General features: G+C 45.1%; 1 protein-coding gene across 2 annotated transcripts in view; it reads left to right on the forward strand.

Annotated features, from left to right (window-relative positions):
- The window catches only part of FAF1 (Fas associated factor 1), a 375,519-nt gene that overhangs the window by 96,509 nt on the left and 255,211 nt on the right, over positions 1 to 23,799 (forward strand). For both annotated transcript variants that reach the window (XM_040360508.1, XM_040360509.1), the window contains exon 6: positions 8,929 to 9,029. In XM_040360508.1, coding sequence (XP_040216442.1) covers positions 8,929 to 9,029 — 101 coding nt within the window. The remainder of the gene's footprint in view (positions 1 to 8,928; positions 9,030 to 23,799) is intronic.

Genomic DNA, 23,799 nt, shown 5'->3' on the forward strand with positions numbered 1-23,799 from the left:
GCATTAAGGTCGGCTCTAGATCATCTACTTTCCCAGGAAGTAATAGTAGAGGTACCAGTCCTGGAACAGGGGCTGGGTTTCTACTCCAACCTATTCATCATCCTAAAGCCCAATGGAGATGTCAGGCCAATTTTGGACCTAAAGATGGTAAATGCATACTTAAAGGTCCGCTCATTTCGGATGGAATCCGTGCGGTCAGCAGCTGCCAAACTCCAAAAGGACGACTTCATGGCGTCCATAGACATAAAGGATGCCTACCTTCATGTTCCAATTTATCAGCCACATCAAAGATATCTACGCTTTATGGTGGCTTCGCGTCATTTCCAATTCGTGGCGCTTCCCTTCGGGTTGGCTACGGCCCCCCGGGTGTTCACGAAGGTTCTAGCTCCAATCCTAGCCAAGCTAAGGATCCAAGGGGTCACGATCCTAGCATACCTGGACGACCTCCTAGTCATAGACCACTCATCTCCCGGCTTGGAACGAGCAGTGGCCCTCACGGTCCAATACCTCGAGAGGTTCGGCTGGGTCCTAAATCAAGAAAAGTCAACATTCCAGCCCACAAGGCAGTTGGAATATCTCGGCATGAGATTAGACACGGAACAACAAGGGGTGTTCCTACCTCTGAGGAAGGTCAAAGCCATCAAGGAATTAATCCTACTGGTTCTAAGCAAGAAAAAACCGACTATTCGCCTATGTATGAGATTACTAGGCAAGATGGTGGCTACTTTCGAGGCGGTGCCATACGCCCAGAGCCACACTCGCATCCTGCAGGCAGCCATCCTGTCAGCATGGAGCAGAAGGCCACAGGCCTTGGATATCCCGTTGCCTCTCTCATCAAGAGTCCGGCAAAGTCTGTGTTGGTGGTTAGACCCTCAGAATCTACTGAAGGGAAAATCTTTCAGCCCAGTGGCTTGGAAGATAGTGACCACAGACGCCAGCCTGACGGGCTGGGGAGCGATTGTGGATGGTTCCACTCGCCAAGGTATTTGGGCAAAGCCAGAGAAGCTTTTACCCATCAACATCTTGGAGCTCAGAGCTGTTCGACTAGCCCTCAGGGCTTGGACGTCGAAATTGCAGGGGCTCCCGGTGAGAATTCAATCAGACAATGCCACGGCCGTGGCACACATAAATCACCAAGGGGGGACCAGGAGTCAGGCCGCTCAGAGAGAAGTGAGCTTGATTCTTCTATGGGCAGAGGCTCATGTGCCCTGCATATCGGCAGTATTCATTCCCGGAGTGGACAACTTTCAGGCGGACTTCTTAAGCCGCCAGACTCTATGGCCGGGGGAATGGTCTCTGCATCCACAAGTCTTTCAAGCACTCTGCCAAAGATGGGGAGTGCCGGACGTGGATATCATGGCATCGAGACTCAACAAGAAGCTAGACAGGTTCATGTCCCGCTCAAGGGATCCGATGGCCTGCGGAACCGATGCTCTGGTTTGCCCTTGGCATCAGTTCAAGCTTCTTTATGCGTTTCCCCCGCTCCAGTTACTACCCCGCCTGCTGCGCAGGATCCGGGTGGAGCACATACCAGTTATCCTGGTAGCTCCAGCATGGCCCAGAAGGGCTTGGTACTCACTAATCCTAAGGAGGGTAGTGGGAAACCCTTGGACTCTGCCTCTAAGGCCAGACCTGCTATCGCAAGGTCCGATCCTCCACCCTGCCTTACGGCATCTAAATTTGACGGCCTGGAAGCTGAATCCTTGATTCTCAGGGGTAGAGGTCTGTCTCAGAAGGTAATCTCTACCCTAATCAGAGCCAGGAAACCGGTCTCTAGGGTGATTTATCACAGGGTCTGGAAGGCCTATATAGGCTGGTGCGAGTCCAAGCTATGGCTTCCTCGCAAGTTCACCATAGATAGAGTTTTTAGTTTTCTCCAGCTAGGAGTGGATAAAGGATTGGCATTAAGCACAATCAAAGGACAGATTTCTGCCCTGTCAGTGTGGTTTCAGCGGCCACTGGCCACCCACTCGCTGGTTAAGACCTTCCTTCAAGGGGTCTTACGTATTAAACCTCCAGTTAAATCCCCGCTTTGTCCGTGGGATTTAAATCTTGTTCTGTCGAGTTTACAGAAACAACCGTTTGAGCCGTTGGCTGAAGTTCCTTTGGTTCTACTGACAAGGAAGTTGGTGTTTTTGGTTGCCATAGTTTCCGCAAGAAGAGTTTCGGAACTGGCAGCCTTATCCTGTAAGGAACCATATCTTATATTTCATAAGGACAAGGTCGTTCTCCGCCCTCATCCTTCCTTCTTACCGAAGGTCATATCCAGTTTTCATTTGAACCAGGATTTGGTATTACCATCCTTCTTCCCTAAACCTACTTCCAGAAAGGAAGGGTTGCTGCATACCTTGGATATTGTCAGGGCCATGAAGGCCTATCTTAAAGCTACAGAGAAGATCCGGAAAACAGATGTGCTGTTTATTCTACCGGATGGGCCCAAGAAGGGGCAGGCAGCTGCAAAGTCCACCATTTCTAGGTGGATTAAGCAATTAATCACTCAGGCCTACGGCTTGAAAGGGTTGCCTCCTCCAGTATCATTAAGGGCTCATTCTACTAGAGCCATGGGCGCCTCCTGGGCAGCGCACCACCAGATCTCTATGGCTCAAGTTTGCAAGGCGGCAACCTGGTCTTCTGTCCACACATTTACAAAATTCTACAAGTTGGACGTAAGAAGGAATACTGATACTGCCTTCGGGCAGGCAGTGCTGCAGGCTGCAGTTTGAGACCCTCGGATTCCGGGGGCTCCTCTTTTTTTGAGTTAAATTTAAAATTTAAGATTATTTTTCTCAAATAAGTTGGATTTATTATGATTTGAGTATATCTCTAAATTAAATCCTTTTGTCTTGGAGATGTTCTCCCTCCCCTCATTGTAAGCATTGCTTTGGGACATCCCATATAGTAATGAATGCCGCTCTGTGTCCCGTGATGTAACGATAAAGAAAAAGAGATTTTTAATACAGCTTACCTGTAAAATCTTTTTCTTGGAGTACATCACGGGACACAGAGCTCCCACCCCTCTTTTGAGGACCATTTTGGGAGGCATACTGCTTGCTACAAAACTGAGGTACTCCTCCTATGGGAGGGGGTTATATAGGGAGGGGCATTTCCTGTTTGAAGATTGCCAGTGTCTACACCTGAAGGTACTCCATATAACCCATATAGTAATGAATGCCGCTCTGTGTCCCGTGATGTACTCCAAGAAAAAGATTTTACAGGTAAGCTGTATTAAAAATCTCTTTTTTTTGTGTTTTTCCGGAGCTGATAATTTATTTGGTGTCATGGGGGGCGGGCGGGGGGGAGTGCAGATTTTGTTATATCTTGGGATTACTAACTAGACCTATTGATTGAATTTCCATTCTTTCTGGTGACCACTTAAACCAACCAATAGAACCAGGATGGCACAGAAAAGGGAAGTCTTTGGAAAACAGTTACTGAGTAATAACACCCGGGGTTACACACCGGCCACTAAGGACTTGTCAGCCAATAGACTGCTTGCCGGTGGGCCTTTAAAGCTGACTGCCAGCCGCGACCTTTTCAGCCTCTTGTAATCTTTACCTCTTCAGCAGGGATATGCAATTAGCGGACCTCCAGCTGTTGCAGAACTACAAGTCCCATGAGGCATAGCAAGACTCTGACAGCCGCAAGCATGACACCCAGAGGCATGATGGGACTAGTAGTTTTGCAACAGCTAAGGCTGCATTCACACCTGAACGCGGCGTATTTTACCGCGATTTGCCGCGACAAAACGCAGCGTTTTTTAAGCCTAACATACGCCGGAGGGGTGATCAACATTGTCAGCTATGCCGAACGCCGAAAGCCGCCTAAAAAAAAGATCCGGGACTTGTTTTGAGCTTCAGGCGTACGGCGTTTCGGCGTGGAGATGTGAACCATCTCCATAGCCGACAATGTTAAATCACCCCTCCAGCGTATTGCAGGCTGCAATAGAGTCGCGCTACAGGCGACAAAACGCCTAGGTGTGAATGGAGCCTAAAGGACGGCTAATTGCATATTCCTGCTCTACAGCCTGGGTGCTCAACCTGTGGCCCTCCAGCTGTTGCGGAACTACAAGTACCATCATGCCTCGGCCTTTGGGACAGTCATGCTTATAACTGTCAGCCTTGCAATGGCTCATGGGTTTTGTAGGTCTGCAACAGCTGGAGGGCCACAGGTTGAGCACCGTGCTCTGCAGCAATATACTGCTGACAAAGGACATGCTGACAGCAGGAGAGTGCCAAGATCTCAGTTGTTGCTTGTCCTTCACTGTCCCAACAACAGGCTGGGGGCTAGGAGATGACCATTAAAGTGTTACTAAACCCAGGACCCTGCATTCACTATATCTGGCCTCCCACATTACACAGAACATGGAAATGCAGTTATTTTAGTAAATATAAACTGCTAAATACCCCTTTTAATCAGCAGTATATAGCAGTCTTGTGACTTCTATCAGTGTCTGGTTAAAACTTGTAGGAGGAGTTTTCATTCTCTTCTGACTGTCCTATGAGGCTGCAGGGCTCTTGGTCCTTGGTCTGGACAGTGCTGATTGGCCCTGTGCTAATCACATGCACCCTCCCAAGAAGAAAAATAACAACTCTCTAGCAATACACACCAAACTGAGCATGTGCAGAGTGCCCCCAATGCTCTGTATTATCCGGAGATGGATTTGGGATGGTGGGGAAAAAGGAGGATCAGAGAAAACAGGATCAGACGGCCCTTGCACAGGATTAACTTTTTAGGTTCCACAGTAAGTATAACGAGCATGCTTTACTGCAGTGGTCATCAACCCTGTCTTTAGGGCCCACTAACAGACCAGGTTTGCAAGATAACTGAAATACATCACAGGAGATCTCATTTGCTGCTCAGTGATTGCAGTATTCTAGTCTGCATCTCCCCAAGGTAATACAATCTGGCCTATTAGTTGCCCTGAGGACAGGGATGACCACTGCTTTACTGCATATCCAGACTGATTTTACTGCTGTGGGTTTAGTAACACTTTATCTTCAGTAGAAATATTTCTGGTCACCTGGTTGATTCGGCTGTTTCGACCTGGCTGTGTTTTTGATAAGTGTTACCAGTGTGCTTATGTCCACTCTAAATCAAACCTTCAAGTCCTACAGTGGCTGCTGTCATAGCTGATCGCATGTGCAGAACCATGGCAACTGCAGGTCTAAATAGAGACTAAGGCTGCATTCACACCTCGGCGTACAAAATCGCGGCGTTTTGTCCCACGATTTTCGGCGACAAAACGCCGCGATTGTGAATGCAGCCTTCACCCCCTCTATGGAGATGGTTCACATCTCCTATGCCGAACGCCGAAAAGCCGCATGAAAAAAAGGTCTGGGACTTTTTTGCAGGCGTACGGCGTTCGGCGTGGAGCTGTGAACCATCTCCATAGAGGTGCATGTTAAATCATCCCTCTGGCGTTTCGGGGCTGCAGCGGCGTCGCACTACAGGCGTATATACGCCTAGGTGTGAACGGGGGCTAAAATCGCACAGTCTTTGGCTGCAAAAGGATAAGGCGGTTTAGTTGTATTTTAAAGTGTCTGTAAACTCTGTAACACCACTTTTACCTACAGGAAAGCCTATAATATGGCTCACTGGAAAAATATTTCCTAAACCTGCACGTTTTAGGAGATATTTACCATATACGCTTGCGCCCTCATCAGCCCATGCGCACTGAAGAAAGGGCGCGATTGTGCCATTTCTAAAGGGCCCATGCCGTGACCGCCGGCTCCCACGCGCATGCAACAGCGGCCAGTCACAGAGCCGGAGTCCATGACCCCGGAAGGAAGAGGGTTGAAGGTGGATGCGGCCACCAGCAGGAGACATTGAGGGCTTTGTTTGCAGGTAAAGTGGCACATAGGGCTGGGGAAAAAATCGATTTGAATCTTGAATCGAGTTGCAAGGTCAAATCGATTAAGATTTTCAGCAAAACAACTTTTTTCAAAAAAAAAATTTTTATTACACCGCACCGGTCCTGAGGAGTTGCGGGCAGGAGTTTTTAGGCGAGGCGGCAGCTTTGGCCTAGTCCGCGAGGCCGGACGCCACGGACTAGGCTGAAGCCGCGGCCTCGCCTAACAACTCCTGCCCGCAGATCCTCAGGACTGGCGCGGTGCCCATCAAAAAAATATATAAATAAATTGATTCGAATCGTGAATCGCGTTTTTTTGGGAGAAAATTTCCCAGCTCTAGTGGCACATAATGGGCTAGTATGCGACGCATACTAGGCCATTATGCTTTTACTTTTCAGGAAACAAAAGAGTAAGGAAAACGCATACGAGGTTACTTCCTCTTTAAGGGCCGGTTCACACTAAAAAAAATGGACTCCAGATCTATTCCAGGTGTGTTTCTGGATGAGCATGTTTGAGTTCAGTGTGTTTTTGTTGCGTTTTTTGGATGCCTTCCAGATGCTTTTTTCCTATTTTTTTTTTTTTTTCACTGTACTGATTTTCGGTGCTTTTTTTATGCGTTTTTGTGCAGGAAAATGCAGCATGTTCTACCACTTTTTTTTTTTTTTTCCTCCCTGGAACTGGAATGCCCTGAAACTGACCGCACTGGTGTGAACTACGCCTTTGGAAACCATGGGCCAGATTCTCAGCAGAGTTACGACGGTGTATCTCAGGAAACACCGTCGTATCTCTGTTTTTTGGCCCGGGTATCTATGCGAGTGATTCCTAGAATCATTTTCGCATAGATACGGCCAAGATCCGACAGGTGTAAGTGACTTACACTGTGGGATCTTAAATGTAATTCGCCGCTGGCCGCTAGGTGGCGTTTACGTTCAGGTCTCATTTGACTATGCAAATGAGCCTGATACGCCGATTCCCGAACAAATTTGCGTCGCGTACTCGTCGTTTCCGTAGGCGTAAGGTTACCCCTGCTATATGAGGGGTAACCTTACGCCAGTCCGCCGTATGCCATGTTAAGTATGGCGTCGGGTCCGCCTTGTCTTTCCCGTAGGGTACGTCGTTTTCCTAAGTCGTTCTTGAATACGACTTTACGTCAATGACGCACACGTCGGCGTCATTGACGTTTACCGCTGTGAGCTGGAGCATGCGCACTGGGCTATTTTTAGCCCGCCGCATGCGCAGTTCAATCGATGCAGGGGCGCTCTTAATTTAAATACAAGCCGCCCCCTTTGAATTACGCGGGGATACGCAGGGCCATTTACACTACGCCGCCGCAAATATCGCCGCCGTAAATGACTTGCACTACGCCGGCGCCATATCTACGAGAATCTGGCCCCAAATAGCTTACTTTCCATACGTTTTTGATGCAGAGAAAAGATCCACTGGACTCGCTGCATGTGGTGTGAACTGGCCCCAAAGAGAAGCTTACAATGTTTGTTAGTTTTGAAAATATTTTATTTTGTGTAGAATTCGGCTGTTAAAGGAAAAAGCAAGTCAGCAGTTGATAAAAACTGACGGTTCACAAGGTCAGTGCTGAACGTCGGAATCTTGTTGTAGGCGGGCAGAATTATTTTTAGGCCTAGCGTGACACTCTAGAAGCATGCATCGTGATTTTATTTTGTTCCTTCATATTTATATAGGGCTGGAAAATGTAGCGTGATTAGGAGGTGACCAAATCACCCGAGGCTTTCTGAACTCTTTGATGGCAGCGCCACTTACACTCAGAACTCCAACTAGGAATTAAAAGTTTAGTCTGTCATTTGAAAAACTAGTGCTGGTCACAGGAAGGGATAGAGCCTGTCTTCAAGAAAAGGTACTAGACCAACCATGGAGGGAGAGCGCCCTGTTTTGTTGTGCCCTGAGTTCAGCTTTAAGTACTCTTCTTTACAGGCAAATTTAACCCTTCCACACACATCTTGGCATCCCTTTAAAATGTCTAAAGGCCTGGGGGTAGGAATGATCGGCGGTCGTGTGACCTCTATGATTGACTTCAACAAAATGGTGGCCATCTGCACACAGGCGCTGTTTTCCTGTTGCATAAATGTGAATGACGTCGGTAAAAGATGGCTTCAGCTCTTGTTCTCTATCTGTATAGAACTCCTCAGACGCATTTCGCCCTTTTCGGGGGTTAATCGTAGAGGCCTTTATGATTAACCCCCGCAAAGGCTAAAACACATCTAATGCCTCGTACACACAACTGGTTTTCCCGTCGGGGGAAAATTGCCATGAGCGCTTTTGGCCGGGAAAACCGTCCGTGTGTATGCTCCATTGCAAGTTTTCCCCGCAGGAAAACTGCCAGGAAAATAAGAGAATCAGCTCTCTTTTTTTTTTTTTTTCCCCCCCCGCCGGGATTCCCGGCGGACTTTTTTCCCAGCCGTTTTCCTATGTGAATAACTGCGATGGAGCATACACACGGCAGGGATTCCCAACCACAGCTCCATCGCAGTTTTCCTGTCGGGAAAACCTCTGGTGTGTAGGGGGGGAAAAACTTACCGAACAGGTTCTCGAGATTCCCGGCGGACTTTTTACCGCCGGGAATCCCGTACATGTGTACTAGGCATTAGGAGTTCTTTACAGATAGAGAGCTGAAGCCATCTTTTACCCATCTCATACACAAGCAGTGGGGAGTCGTGTCTCTGTGCAGACAGACACCATTTTGTTGATGTCTACTAGAGCCTGACAAGCCAATTCTGCCTGTCTTGTACCAGTCTATGGGGGGGCATTTGAGCGTTATTATTTTCACTGTTTAGGGCTACACTGTGATTGGCTGGCCCGCTGGCTACCATTTGCTAGTGGGGACTGAGAGTTGTCTTTGACAGCTCGGGTCTATGTGCTCGGACCAGGCACAGATTGCTCTTTCAGCACAACAATCGGCTGCCTGCTTGGTGATGCATAGTTTACGTGGGTGGCATGAGGTCAGAATTTGTACTTGGGTTACAATTTTTCATTTGTAGCGTGCATTACATAATGTAATTGTTAATTGTCGATTTGTATTGATGTGTTTTCTTTTCTTTATTTCCAGACTGTCCTAAGGACTCTTCACTTGCCAAAAAACAATAACCTTTATGTCCTCACTCCCGAGTTACCTCTGCCATCTTTGCCCAGCCAATCCAGCCAATCCAGGTAATCTATTCTAGCTTGTCCACCTTTACTTTCTATTAATTTGTTAAATCTGGTCGTCTGCTTTGCTCTTAAAAGGAAATTGTTAGGCCCCTTTCACACCTGCGGAACGTATGTCCACTTTTTCATCCATCCGTTTGCGGATGAAAAAGGGACATACATTGGTCCCTATGAGATTGAGACACCCAATCTCGGCCGCCTCGGCAATGATCCGATTCTGCAGACGGAGGAAAAACCCTATTTTCCCTTCCGTCTGCGGATCAGATGAACACGGACATACGGTTCATGTTCATCCAATCCCCCCATAGGGGAGAGCGGAGAAAAGACAGGGCGGTCCCTGCACAGTGTGCGGGGACCGCCCTGTCAACGGAGCGATCGTGGCTGAGCATCCGGAGGCGGATCATTACTGATACGCCCCGTTTGAAAGGGGCCTTATACACATTGTTGCTTCCAGATGACACAAATGTGCCCACACCGGAGGGCCGGTCTATTCAAACGCCATGTAATCTTCCAAATTATTTTTAGATTTTGTAGAAAACCAGAGTAGTCTGGAGAAATTTACATGGATGTTGGAGCACACAAATTCAGATACTGTATTCCACTTAAGGACCAGCTCACGAGGATATACGTTGACAGAATGGCACCGACAAGCAAATTGACTTATATTTACGTCACTTTGAATTTGCCGCCGTGAGTGTGCCCGCAGGACTCGATGTCTGCCGGGTGCCCGTGATCGTGTCACAGAGCTGAATAACTGGGAGATGCCAGTGTAAACACAGCATCTCCTCCGTTCTGCCTAGTGACATGTCACTGATCCTCTGTTCCCTCTCATCGGGAGCAACGATCAGTGATGTATCACTCATAGCCACGCCCCCTAACAGTTAGAATCACTCCCTGGGGCACACTTAACCCCTTCCTACACAGTAGCCAATGCATTTTTATAGCACTGATCACTGTATAAATGTGGTCCCAAAATGGCGCCAAAAGTGCCCCATGTGTCCGCCATAATGTCGCAGTCACGATAAAAATCGCTGATCGCTGCCGTTACTGGTAAAAAAAAATAATATATTACTAAAAATAAAACTACCCCCTATTTTGTAGACGATATAACTTTTGCGCAAACCAATCAATAAACGCTTATTGCGATTTTATTTTTTTGCCAAAAATATGTAGAAGAATACGTATCGACGTAAACTGAGGAAAAAATTTTGTGTTTTTTTTTTATTTTTTATATAGATTTTTGGGGGATATTTATAGCAAAAAAGTTAAAAATATTACTTTTTTTTCCTCAAAATTGTTGCTCTATTTTTGTTTATAGCGCAAAAAATAAAAAACGCAGAAGTAATCAAATACCACCAAAATAAAGCTCTATTTGTGGGGGGAAAAAAGGACGTCAACTTTTAGGAGGCACGTCGCACGACCGCACAATTGTCAGTTAAATCGACGCAGTGCTGAATCGCAAAAAGTGGCCTGGTCATTTAGCAGCCAAATGGTCCGGGGCTGAAGTGGTTTTTAGTAGGAAAGGTTAAAGCCCCTTCCAGTTTGTTTTTGCTGTCTGCGACTTGAAGACACAACCGGAAGCAAGAGGAAACTCTACTAAATGAGGGAAAAGCTTAGGTTTCCCCGGACCTGGTGTTCCCGTTAGAATAATTATTTTTAATTCCTGTTCTGGTGACAGCTGTAAACCTTTGGATTTACCACCACTTTCTGTTCTGATAACCAGGACATAAAATCACTGGCCACTTTTTATTAGGTATGCCTGTTCAACTGCTTGGTAACACAAATTGCTAATCAGCCAATCACATGGCAGCAACTCAATGCATTTAGGAATCTAGATGTGGGGAAGATGACTTGTTGAAGTTCAAACCGTGTATCGGAATGGGAAAGAAAGTGGATTTTAGTAACTTTGAACATGGCATGGTTGTTGGTGGCAGACCGGCTGATCTGAGGATCAGCAATTTTTGAGATATACTGGGATTCTCATGCACAACCATCACTAGGGTTTACAGAAAATGGTCCAGAAAGAGAAAATATCTAGTGAGCAGCCGTTGTGTGTAGAGTAAATACCTGGAGAATGAGCAGACTGGTTTGAGATGATAGAAAGGCAACAGTGTATGCAGAATACTATCTCTGAATGCACAAGACATTGAAGCTGATGGGCTGCAGCAGCAGAAGACCACACCGGGTGCCCCTCCTGTCCGCTAAGAACACGAAACTGAGGCTACAATTCACACAGGCTCACCAAAAAACATTGCTTGGTCTGATGAGTCTCGATTTCAGCTGTGACATTCAGATGGTGGGGTCAGAATTTGGTGTAAACATGAAAGCATGTATCCATCCCGCCTTGTATCCATGGTTCAGGCTGGTGGTGTAATGGTGTGGGGGATATTTTCTTGGCACACTTTGGGCTCCTTGGTACCAATTGAGCATAGTTTACACCAGGGTTCGACAAACCCCTGGGCGCCAGGTCGCGTTTGCAACTAGAATTGGCGACCTGGCACCTGGGGCGGCACAGCTGGGGTATCCTGTCTTCATGCAGTCCTATGATTCCTTCTGGAATCTGGCGCCCTCTTGTGGTAGCCGTTGGAACTTCCCCTGCCTGTTTTTAACTGCCTGCCCATCTCCTTCAATTTACTTAGAACCCCCAAACATTATATATATTTTTTATTCTAACACCATAGAGAATAAAATGGCGGTCGTTGCAATACTTTCTGTCGCACCGTATTTGCGCAGCTGTCTTACAAGCGCACTTTTTTGGGATATATATATATTTTTTTTTTATAAAAAAATAAGACAACAGTAAAGTTAGCCCAATTTTTTTTCATGTTATGAAAGATAATGTTGCGCCAAGTAAATTGATACCCAACATGTCACGCTTCAAAATTGCGTCCGTTCGTGGAATGGCAACAAACTTTTACCCTTTAAAATCTCCATAGGCGACGGTTAGAAAATTCTACAGGTTGCATGTTTTGAGTTAGAGGAGGTCTAGAATTATTGCTCTCGCTCTACCAATCGCGGCGATGCCTCACATGTGGTTTGAACACCGATTTTCATATGCGGGCGCTACTCACGTATGCGTTCGCTTTTGCACGCAAGCTCGGCGGGACAGGGCGCTTTCCTGGCTCCTAACTTTTTTAGCTGGCTCCTATATTCCAAGCAAATTTGTCAAGCCTTGGTTTACACACCACGGCCTACCTGAGTATTGTTGCTGACCATGTCCATACCTTCATGACTACAGTGTCCCCATCTTCTGATGGCTCCTAGCAGGATAATGCACCATGTCACAAAGCTCCAATCATCTCACCACTGGTTTCTTGACATGACAATGAGGTCAGTGTACTCCAATGGTCTCCACAGTCACCAGATCTCATCCAATAGGGCACCTTTGGGATGTGGTGGGAGAGGCGATCCACATCATGGATGTGTGGTCAATAAATCTGCAGCAACTGCGTGATGCTATCATGTCAATCTAGACCAAAATCTCTGAGGAATGTTTCCAACACCTTGTTAATTCTGTGCCATGAAGAATTACGGCAGTTCTGAAGGCAAAAGGGGGTTCAACCCTGTACTAGCAAGGTGTACCTAATAATAAAGTGGCTGGTGACTGCATATATAGGGTACATCTAGCTAGTACGGAGAAACCTGAGAGGGGTTCTAATCCTCCCTAATTATTCCCTACGCTACCCAAAAACAAAACAAAAATACATATCCTTTTAATAAAATAAAATACAGTATTTTAATTTGAAAATCGGTGGGTATAGTATAAAGCCACTTTTTGTAGAAGGTTTAAAGGTATCTGCATAAACCAAAGAGCATTTTTGTTATAAAGAAAACCAATTTGAAACCATTGCCTGGAGTGACCAATTAGATTACCTCTTTAATTTTTTATTTCCCCAGAGAATAGCAGATGAATCTGATTGGCTGCTATAGATGATAAAATTTTTGTTCTGTTTCCTCATATTTTATAATTATTTTTATAAATGGCTATGTAAGGCTTTATACACACATTTTCTGTCGCAGGGCGGCTCAGCTGCGCAAAACAACGTACCTGTATATTGCTTACGCCTCAGGGTCTGGGGCGTGCGCTCGCCACTGCTGACCTGCTCCTGCTGTGATTGGACACAGCCTGAGCCAATAGTCGGGTCTGGCGTCTCCCGATGGCTGCCGGAACTTGCCTATGTAAATGGGGCTAGGAAAAAAAGATTATAGTTGCGCTAATAAGTGAAAATTAAAATTGATAATCAATATTGACAAGACCAAGCAATAAAGTCCAAAGATTCAAAAGTCCTCAATTAGGTTGGAATATTAATGGTGAAGAAACAATGCAGTGAAGCCAAAACGTAACCACCACCGGGGAAAAACTTGATAAGATGTGCGCTTACCAGAAGGCAAGCGTAATAGGCTTGCGGCTGAACCCCAGCCAGGGTCTTTACACTGGAACCGCCATCGACATCAGGGATGAGGATCCTCCCAATTGGCAAAGATGGTATAGAAATCCCAAAGAAAAAAGGCTCACAATAGTGATGTACCGTAATTAAAAAAATTAACCATATAGTAACACACTGGGAAAGAGAGAACCACCACCGATAGGGAGCACCATATGAATTGCACGCTTACCAGACAGATAAACTTTAATGGCTTGCGGCTGAACTCCAGCCAGGGCCTTTAAACCGGAACTGTTTCCAACATCACAGGCTCAGGGCTCTCCCAGTTTCCACAGCAACAGTAAACCACCGGAAAAAATGAACTCACAATAGTGATGTACCGTAACGCCACACGTCAGAACGTTTCCTTACCCGATGTACGTTTCGTCAAATAATGACGTCGTCTGGGGTCTGGCGGCTCCCGATGGCTGCCGGAACTTGCTTATGTAAATGGGGCCGACGGGCGTTCTGCCTATGTAAATGGGGCCGACGGGCGTTCTGCCTATGTAAACGGGGCCTAAAAATTGCTGCCATTACTAGTAAAAATAAAAATGCCATAAATATATCCCATAGTTTGCACAAGCCAATCAATATACGGTTATTGGGATTTTTTTTTATTTTTTACCAAAAATATGTAGCAGAATATATATTGCCCTAATTTGAAGAAATTCGATTTCTTAAGTTTTTTTTTTTTTTTTTTATTATTTATTAGGTATGTTTTATAGCAGAAAGTAAAAAAAATAAATAAATAAATAAAACATCTATATATATATATATATATATATATATATATATATATATATATATATATATATATATATATATATATATATATATATATATATATATATATATATATATATATATATATATATATATATTTTTTTTTTCAGTCTTTTTTTTGTTTATAACGCAAAAAATGCAGAGGCGATCAAATACCACCAACAGAAAGCTCTATTTGTGTGGGGAAAAAGGGACATACATTTTGTTTGGGTGCAATGTCGCAGGACTGCACAATTGTCGGTAAAAGCGACTGCACAATTGTCGGTAAAAGCAACGCAGTGCAGAATTGCAAAAATTGGCCTGGTCATTAAAGGGATAAATCCTTCCGGGGCTGAAGTGTTTAATATAGGAAGACAGCTGTGACACTCGTCTTCCAGACACTGAACCCATCAGATGACACTGTGATCACACTGTACACACAGGTCACAAGTATCAATGTGTCACTGAGCAGTAACATTGTGTGGTATTTGTTAGCTTGTAGTCATGTATTCTCCTCCGCTCCAATTGTTTTCAGCCTGTCATATTTGCTTCAGTAGTTTTGATTTTAGTGCTTTACTTCGCTTTTTTGTTTTTTCAATTAAAAAGTGTGATTTTAGAATTGCGAGAGCAAAGCGTCACTTATGAGAAGGAGCGTGGTTTAAAAAAAAAAAAAAAAAAAAACAGCTGAAAACTTGATGCCATCTCAGTGATATTTAAATTTGCTGGTGTTAAAGGGTAACTCCACTTTTGTTGATAAAAAAAAACCAAAAACATTCCCCTCTGAGTGATATATCTCGCAACAAGAAAGAAAAGAAATAGGATAATAAAAGAAAGGAAAGTAATATTTAAGTGGTTAAAAAAGAAAGATAACATAGACATTTTTTTTAGCTCCATCACAGCAGCTCGCTGTGGGGCTTCCGAGCTGAGGCGCAGTTCCGTGTGTCCATTCAGACAATGAGCCGCGGCCTGGCCCCAAACCCTCTCTCATTGGCTCACTGACGATTGACAGCAGCAGGAGCCAATGCCGCTCCACTGCTGTCTCAGCCAATGAGGGAGAGTCCATGACAGCGGAGTCTCTTTGCAACATCGCTGGATAGAGATTGGAAAATATGGGGGGGGGGGGCTGCTGTACACAGAAGGCTTTTTATCTTAATGCAGGGGCGCCCAACCAGTGCCACGGGAGCCACATGTGGCCTGCGGAGGCCTCTGATGTGGCCCGCGACCTCCTGCTCTGTGATGGAATAGAATAGAATACTGTTTTTAAAGGTCAGTTTATTACTAAAATCACAGTGTATAAATGGGCATATGTGTTCTGCAGTGGTTACTGGGCTGCTTTCAAACTGATCCGCAGGTACATAGAAGTGCACCTGTGGGTTACCTGCACTGAGCCATAGACTTCTATTACCTGCGAGTTTGGTGAGCTTTCTGAAAGTGCACTAAACCTGCAGGATATAATAGAAGTCTATTGCAAAGTGCAGCTAACCTGCAGGAAAGCCACCAATGAACACAAGGTGCGGGTAAACAGTGCATCAGTGTGAAAGCAGCCTTAGGCCCCTTTCACATGGTCAGTCTGACCCAATCAGACCCTCCATTCACTGCGTTCTTAAAGCTCAAAAGTTCAGAGAACTTTGCAAGCCAAGCTTGAGTGGAATTCTGTCGAAAAAAACATCCAACTTTTTTCCGACAGAAATTCCGCTCTTGTGTACATAAGGCAGATGTAAATGGGTTTGTGTCTGTTTACAAACGCCTACTTCTAATCCGATCCACAAAAGAAAAAAAGACTTGAGTGGGCTCTATAGAGTAGAGTGGGCTGCTGTCCACCCGCTCCGCTCATTGTGGCCCGCGACCGGTTACCAAGTCGCTTAAAGCGGGGGTTCACCCTAAAACTACTTTCTAGTATTACAATGTCCCGATACATTACAATACAATTATGCCTATTTTTTTTTTTTCTTTATGCTGTACATACCTCGGTACAGCTAATTCACCCGCGGCTTCCGGGTTGCGAATCCCGCGGGACTGGGCGTTCCTAACTTGCTGGTGATTGACGTGATGACCAAAAACGAGCTCCCCCGTCGCATAAGCTGCGTCACGATTGCTGAAAGAAGCCGAACGGCGAGTCGGCGCTATACTGCGCCTGCGCACCGCCGTTCGGCTCCTTTCGGCAATCGTGACGCAGCTTACGCGACGGGGGCGGAGCTCGTTTTTGGTCATCACGTCAATCACCAGCAAGTTAGGAACGCCCACTCCCGAGGGATTCGCAACCCGGAAGCCGCGGGTGAACTAGTTGTACCGAGGTATGTACAGCATAAAGAAAAAAAAATAGGCATAATTGTATTGTAATGTGTCGGGACATTGTAATACTAGAAAGTAGTTTTAGGGTGAACCCCCGCTTTAAGTGGCCCTCGCTCTTCAAAAGGTTGGGCACCCCTGTCTTAATGCATAAAAATAAACACCTGCCTTTCCAGTCACCTTATATTGGAGAATCTCCTCCATGTTGGAGAATTTACAGTATAGCAGTGAATAAATTAAGGCCCGGTATGTCTGGAGGGATCCCACTTCTCAAAGTTCCAGGGACACCCTAGAAGTCCGACGATCACATTGGCAGCTGAACATGCCCAATGCAACCCCAAACCAAATCCATCAATCAAGCTAAACAAGAAAGGCAACCATCCCAATGTAGAACTCGTTTTTGAAGTAAGGCGCTTATCCTTTGCTCTGGTTTTCATACTGCAAAACGCAGAATAATGCAATAGCGTCCTGTCAAACACAAAATTAAATATTGTGTACTGTATGTATTATGTGGGAAAGTAACGGATGACCTTGAAATGAATTATGCCCCATTGTGACCACTAGAGGGAGCCCATTCATTACATTTATCAGTGTTTCCCATTGCACACTGCATATCAGAGCGCTGTGTGCTTTCAAGTCTTAAATGTGAATTCCATGCAGCTCAACAAAAAAAACCTGTCTATTACTAAATTATTGAGCTGCCGTGTGTTGTGCTGTATACTACTGTAGTAGTATCGAAGTCATACACTATGGCTGCGGTCAGTTTTTCAGCAGTACAGGCGACTTCTCTGCTATTTGGACCAAAACTGAGATGATCTGAATGCTGCCCAGCCATTCAGGAGAAGCCTTGCCTAGATCGGTGAATGTAAGGCTTCCTCTGGTTGGCCAAGGTTGAGAGGCGGGTGGATGATATCATGATATCCACCTCAAATTATCAGAGGAAGCCTTGTATTTATTGTATTTATTGCTAAAAGTACAAGGCTTTTCCTTAATGGCTTAGAAGTATTCACACCAACACAAATTAGTTCCTGCAGCAGACAGGAAGTCGACCATACTGCTATAAAATACTGTGCCGTATATGTCGCTGATAATGGAAATACGGTAAATTGATTGGGCCAGCTTGGCCCACATTACTAGTTTACTCTCTTACTCTCTGTATGAGGACAAACCTATGCAATACAAAGTCTATCCAGTTGCACAGGCCCCAACACTGACCTTAAAGTGGAAGATCATGCTAAATCCCTGCATCTAGAGACACCCACGATCTAACACTAACCTATCTAGCCCTGTAAAAAAAAAATGCATATACATACCTTTTTGAAGGTGATCTGACCGATCTCCAGCGGCAGAAGCTCTGCAGAGGACATGGCCAACAACAACAACTGTGAAATGAATGGGAAGTGAGGTCACCCATAGACTTACTATGGGGCTTCCGTTGTCAGCTGTGTCCTCTGCACCCGCCTACACAGTGAAGCTGCGGCTGACAGTTCAGTGTGGTATCGGGTCTGATCGCCTGCAGAAAAGATATGTATATAGGGCTAGATAGGTTAGTGTTAGATCATGGGTGTCTATAGATGCAGAGATTTTAGTTTTAGCATGGACTTATACTTTTATGTTTCTATGCGATTTCCCCTAGGTTGTAAATTGCTGCAATATACAGTATCACTGGCCTTAGTGATCCTGTATTTCCCAGCACATATCTGCCTGTCTGAGCGGTTGCTTTGGCCATCACCAGTCATTTACATCAGGGTTCGATGAAACTGGGCGCCAGGTCGCAATTGCGACTAGAATTAGGCACTGCTTGGGTATCCTGTGTCTCCGTGAGCCCCTCCTCCCCCTCTGCTGCGCGATCGCCCCTCGGCTTTGCGGCCTTCTGCAGGCCTATGATTCCTGCTGTGTTCTGGCGCCATCTTGTGGTGGCTGTTGGTATGACAAGACAACCAGCCATGCTAATAGAGCTTTGCCCTGTCTGTTTTCACTGCCATCTCCTTCCCTCTAATTAGAACCCCCAAACATTTATATATATATACACATTTTTATTCCAACACCCTAGAGAATAAAATGGCGGCCGTTGCAATACTTTCTGTCACACCGTATTTGCGCAGCGGTCTTACAAGCGCACTTTTTTGGGAAAAAAATACACTTTTTTCAATAAAAAAAAAAAATAATAAGACACCAGTATCGTTAGCCCATTTTTTTTTATATTGTGAAAGATGTCACGCCGAGTAAATTGATACCCAACATGTCACGCTTCAAAATTGCGTCCACTCGAGGAATGGCGACAAACTTTTACCCTTTAAAATCTCCATAGGCGACGTTAATTTTTTTTTACAGGTTGCATGTTTTGTTAGAGGAGGTCTAGGGCTAGAATTATTGCTCTCGCTCTACCAATCGTGGCAATACCTCGCGAACACCGCTTTCATATGCGGGCGCTACTCACGTATGCTTTCGCTTCTGCGCGTGAGCTCGGCGAGACTGGGCGTGTTTCTGGCTCCTAACTTTTTTTTAGCTGTCTCCTAGATTCCAAGCAAATTTGTCAAGCCCTGATTTACTCACCGGCCACTTTATTAGGTACATCTGTTCAATTGCTTGTTTACACAAATTGCTAATCAGCCATTCACATGGCAGAAACTCAATGCATTTAGGCATCTAGATGTGGTGAAGAGGACTTTCTGAAGTTCAAACTGAGCATCAGAATGGTGAGGAAAGGGGATTTAAGTGACTTTGAACGTGGCATGGTTGTTGGTGCCCGCCGGTCTGGTCTGAGTATTTCAAAAACTACTGATCTACTGGGATTTTCACGCACAACCATCTCTAGGGCTTACAGAGAATGGTCCGAAAAAGAGAAAATATCCAGTGAGCGGCAGTTGTGTGGAGAAAAATGCCTTGTTGAAATCAGAGACGAATGGGCAGACTGGATCCAGATGATAGATAGGCAACAGCAACTCGAATAACCACTCGTTACAACCAAGGTATGTAGAATACCATCTCTAATTGCACAACGCATCGACTGTTGAAGCAGATGGGCTACAGCAGGAGACCACCACACCGGGTGCCAGTTCTGCCAGCCAAGAACAGGAAACTGAAGCTACAATGTTGCCAAAATTGTACAATAAAAGATGAGAAAAACGTCTTGTCTGTGTCTCGATTTTAGCTGCAACAGTCAGATGATAGGGCCAGAATTTGGCGTTCACATGAAAGCATGGATCCATCCTGCCTTATATTAACGGTTCAGGCTGGTGGTGGTGTAATGGTGTGGGGGATATTTTCTTGGCACACTTTGGGCCCCTTGATACCAATTGAGCATTGTTTAAACACCACAGCCTACCATGTCCATCCCTTTATGACTACAGTGTCCCCATCTTCTAAAGGCTCCTTCCAGCAGGATAATGCACCATGTCACAAACTCCAATCATCTCACCACTGGTTTCCTGACATGCCAATAAGGTCAGTGTACTCCAATGGCCTCCACAGTCACCAGATCTCATCCAATAGAACACCTTTGGGATGTGGTGGAATGGGGAATTTGCATTATGGATGTGCAGCCGACAGACCTGCAGCAACTGCGTGATGCCATCATGTCACTATGGACCAAAATCTCTGAGGAATGTTTCTAACACCTTGGTGAATCTATGCCATGAAGAATTAAGGCCGTTCTGAAGGAAAAAGGAGGTCCAACCCGGTACTAGCAAGGTGTGCCTAATAAAGTGGCCAGTGAGCGTACATGCCTACAGTGCTCAGCATTTATAACGCCCATTTTGAAATGTAAGACATTGGGCGCTCATGTCGCATGACATGTGAAAATCAATGTTTCCCTATGAGAGCCGTCTTAACTGGTCCAACTTTGAAAATGCTCCCTGTACTACTTTGGTTCGACTTCAGCCCATTGAATATCATTGAAGTCGGATCAAAGTAGGATCCTTTGTCCTAACCATCCGATTTGTGACAACCGACATTGTGATTACAGCAGCAGTAAAAAGAATTTATCTCGCACTACGATTGTTTTGATTGGTCAAAGAACAAGTCAGACTATCACAAAGTCCGAGCAAAGTAATATCCTGTTCATTCAAGTCGGATGGATGTCGGACCAATGCAAGACTGATGTCGCAGAGCAAAGTAGGGGGAAAGTTGTATGACTGTCGTGTAGTACCAGTGTGAACCCAGCCTCATAGGGAAACGCGTCTTGCGACATGAGCTCCCAATGTCGGAGTGTTTGTCCGACCAGTGTGAACTTGGCCTAATAATCAACTGTTTGCTGGACACCTGGTAATGAATAATTACTCACCTGTAGTTGAATTTTTGCTTGTTAGGATTTTGTTGTTTAACCACTTCCCGACCGCCGCATGTATATGTACGTCCACAGAATGGCACGTACAGGCAAATGGGCGTACAGGTACGTCCTTGCCTTCTAGCGGGTGGGGGGTCCGATTGGGACCCCCCCCGCTACATGCGGCGGTCGGATTCCCGCGGGGAGCGATCCGGGACGACGGCGCGGCTCTTCGTTTATAGCCGCTCCGCCGCGATCGCTCCCCGGAGCTGAAGAACGGGGAGAGCCGTATGTAAACACGACTTCCCCGTGCTTCACTGTGGCGGCTGCATCGATCGAGTGATCCCTTTTATAGATCGATGACGTCAGTCCTACAGCCACACCCCCCCTACAGTTGTAAACACACACTAGGTGAACCCTAACTCCTACAGCGCCCCCTTGTGGTTAACTCCCAAACTGCAACTGTCATTTTCACAATAAAGAATGCAATTTAAATGCATTTTTTGCTATGAAAATGACAATGGTCCCAAAAATGTGTCAAAATTGTCCGAAGTGTCCGCCATAATGTCGCAGTCACGAAAAAAAAATCGCTGATTGCCGCCAATAGTAGTAAAAAAAAAAAAAAAATAATAAAAATGCAATAAAACTATCCCCTATTTTGTAAACGCTATAAATTTTGCGCAAACCAACCGATAAACGCTTATTGCGATTTTTTTTTTATACCAAAAATAGGTAGAAGAATACGTATCGGCCTAAACTGAGGGAAATTTTTTTTTTTTAGATCTGTTTTTGGGGGATATTTATTACAGCAAAAAGTAAAAAATATTGCATTTTTTTTTCAAAATTGACGCTCTATTTTTGTTTATAGCGCAAAAAATAAAAACCGCAGAGGTGATCAAATACCACCAAAAGAAAGCTCTATTTGTGGGGAAAAAAGGACGCCAATTTTGTTTGGGAGCCACGTCGCACGAGCGCGCAATTGTCTGTTAAAGCGACGCAGTGCCGAATTGTAAAAACGCTCTTGGGCCTTTAGCAGCATATTGGTCCGGGGCTTAAGTGGTTAACATGTAGCTTTGCTCCTAAGACTTTCAATGGGGTGTATTCATTTTTGCAACATGATCATGAATGAATTTGTTAGAAAAAATACTTTGTGTGTGCACATTAACCACTTCAGCCCCAGAAGGTTTTACCCCTTTAATGACCAGGCCGTTTTTTACAATACGGTGCTGCGTTATTTTAAGTGATAATTGCGCAGTCGTGTGACACTGTACCCAAATAAAATCGATGTCCCTTTTCCACCCCAACAAATAGAGCTTTCTTTTGGTGGTATTTGATCACCTCTGCGATTTTTTTTTTTTTTTTTTTTTTTTTTGCGCTATAAACAAAAAATGCAGACCATTATGAAAAAAAAAAATATTTTACTTTCGGCTATGAAACCTACCCAATAAAAATGTAAAAAAACAAATTTCTTCATTAATTTAGGCAAATATGTATTCTACTACATATATATATTTTTTTTAAATAGTAATGGTGGTGATCAGTGATTTTCAGCAGGACTGCAACATTGCAGTGGCCAAATCGGATGCCTAACTGACATTTTTTATACTTTTTTTGGGGACCAGTGATGCTAATACAGTGATCAGTGCTAAAAATATGCACTGTTCCTTTACCAATGACACTGGCAGGGAAGGGGTTAAGTGTGTCCCTAGGGGATGCTTTCTAACTGTGTGGTGGATGGACTCACTATATAAACAAAGAGATCCGTGTTCCTGCTTAACTTATCTGACAGGACAGCAATCTGCCTTGTTTACATAGGCAGACTGCCGTCCTGCATCTCTGGGGTGCGATTGCGGGTGGCCGGCAGACATGGCGTCCACCAGACCTGCTGATTGGCTCCCCCTCTGGCCAGTCAGTGTGTGCGCGCCCCCCGCTGGCTATTGCACAAAATGACGTACAGGTACGTCGTTCTGTGCAAAAGAGCCGACCGGCCACGGTGTATGTACTGCCGCCGGTCATCAAGTGGTTATCGCATCTTGCTTGCAATCTGCATTTGTAGTATAATGTCCCATAGAAAATGTTGGGCCAGATTCACGAAGAGATACGACGGTTTATCTCCTGATACGCCGTCGTATCTCTGAGTTCTGACGGTCGTATCTATGCGACTGATTCATAGAATCGCCGATTCAGAAACGAACGACCGCCCGTCGCTTTTTTTTACGTCGTTTGCGTTCGGCTTTTTCCGGCAGATAGTTACCCCTGGGTCTATGAAGCACAGCTAATGTTAAGTATGGCCGTCGTTCCCGCCTCGCGATTTGAAAATTTTACGTCATTTGCGTAACTCGTCCGTGAATGGGGCTGGACGCCATTTATGTTCACGTCGAAACCAATGACGTCCTTGCGACGTCATTTAGCGCAATGCACGCTGGGTAAATTTGCGGACGGCACATGCGCTGTTCGATCGGCACGGGAACGCGCCTGATTTAAATACTACACGCCCCCTACCCAAGGAATTTTAATTCCGCCGGGGGATTTACGATACGCCGCTGCAAGTTTTGAGGTAAGTGCTTTGTGAATTAACCACTTGCCTCAAAAACTTGCGGCGGCGGATCTTAAATCAGATAGGTTACGCAGATCTAAAGATCCGCTAACCTATGTGAATCTGGCACGTTGAGTCGGAAAGCAAAGTAAAGGTTTTCTGACAAATCTGTTGGGGTGTACTCATTTATGCCCAGTGCTGTATATGTGGAAGCCAGTGATTAGATACCTATGAATGTGATCAGGATATTTAATTGCAGATCCAGTGAAAAGCATGTGGATTTAGCAGGGCTGTGGAAAATGTTTCTGATCGAAAATATAAAAAAAAAAATATATATTTTTTTAATAATTCCTCCTATAGAAATTTCTTTCATACACGCACAGTTTCACTTTATAAATAAAAGAGCATGTGTGATCATTCATGTCATGTGCGGGTACAATGTAGGACACGGCAGTCAGTGCAATGCTTTGTTGCAGTATAATTGAAGTCTGCATC

The sequence above is a fragment of the Rana temporaria genome, chromosome 7, assembly GCF_905171775.1.
Source record: "Rana temporaria chromosome 7, aRanTem1.1, whole genome shotgun sequence".
Classification (NCBI taxonomy): domain Eukaryota; kingdom Metazoa; phylum Chordata; class Amphibia; order Anura; family Ranidae; genus Rana; species Rana temporaria.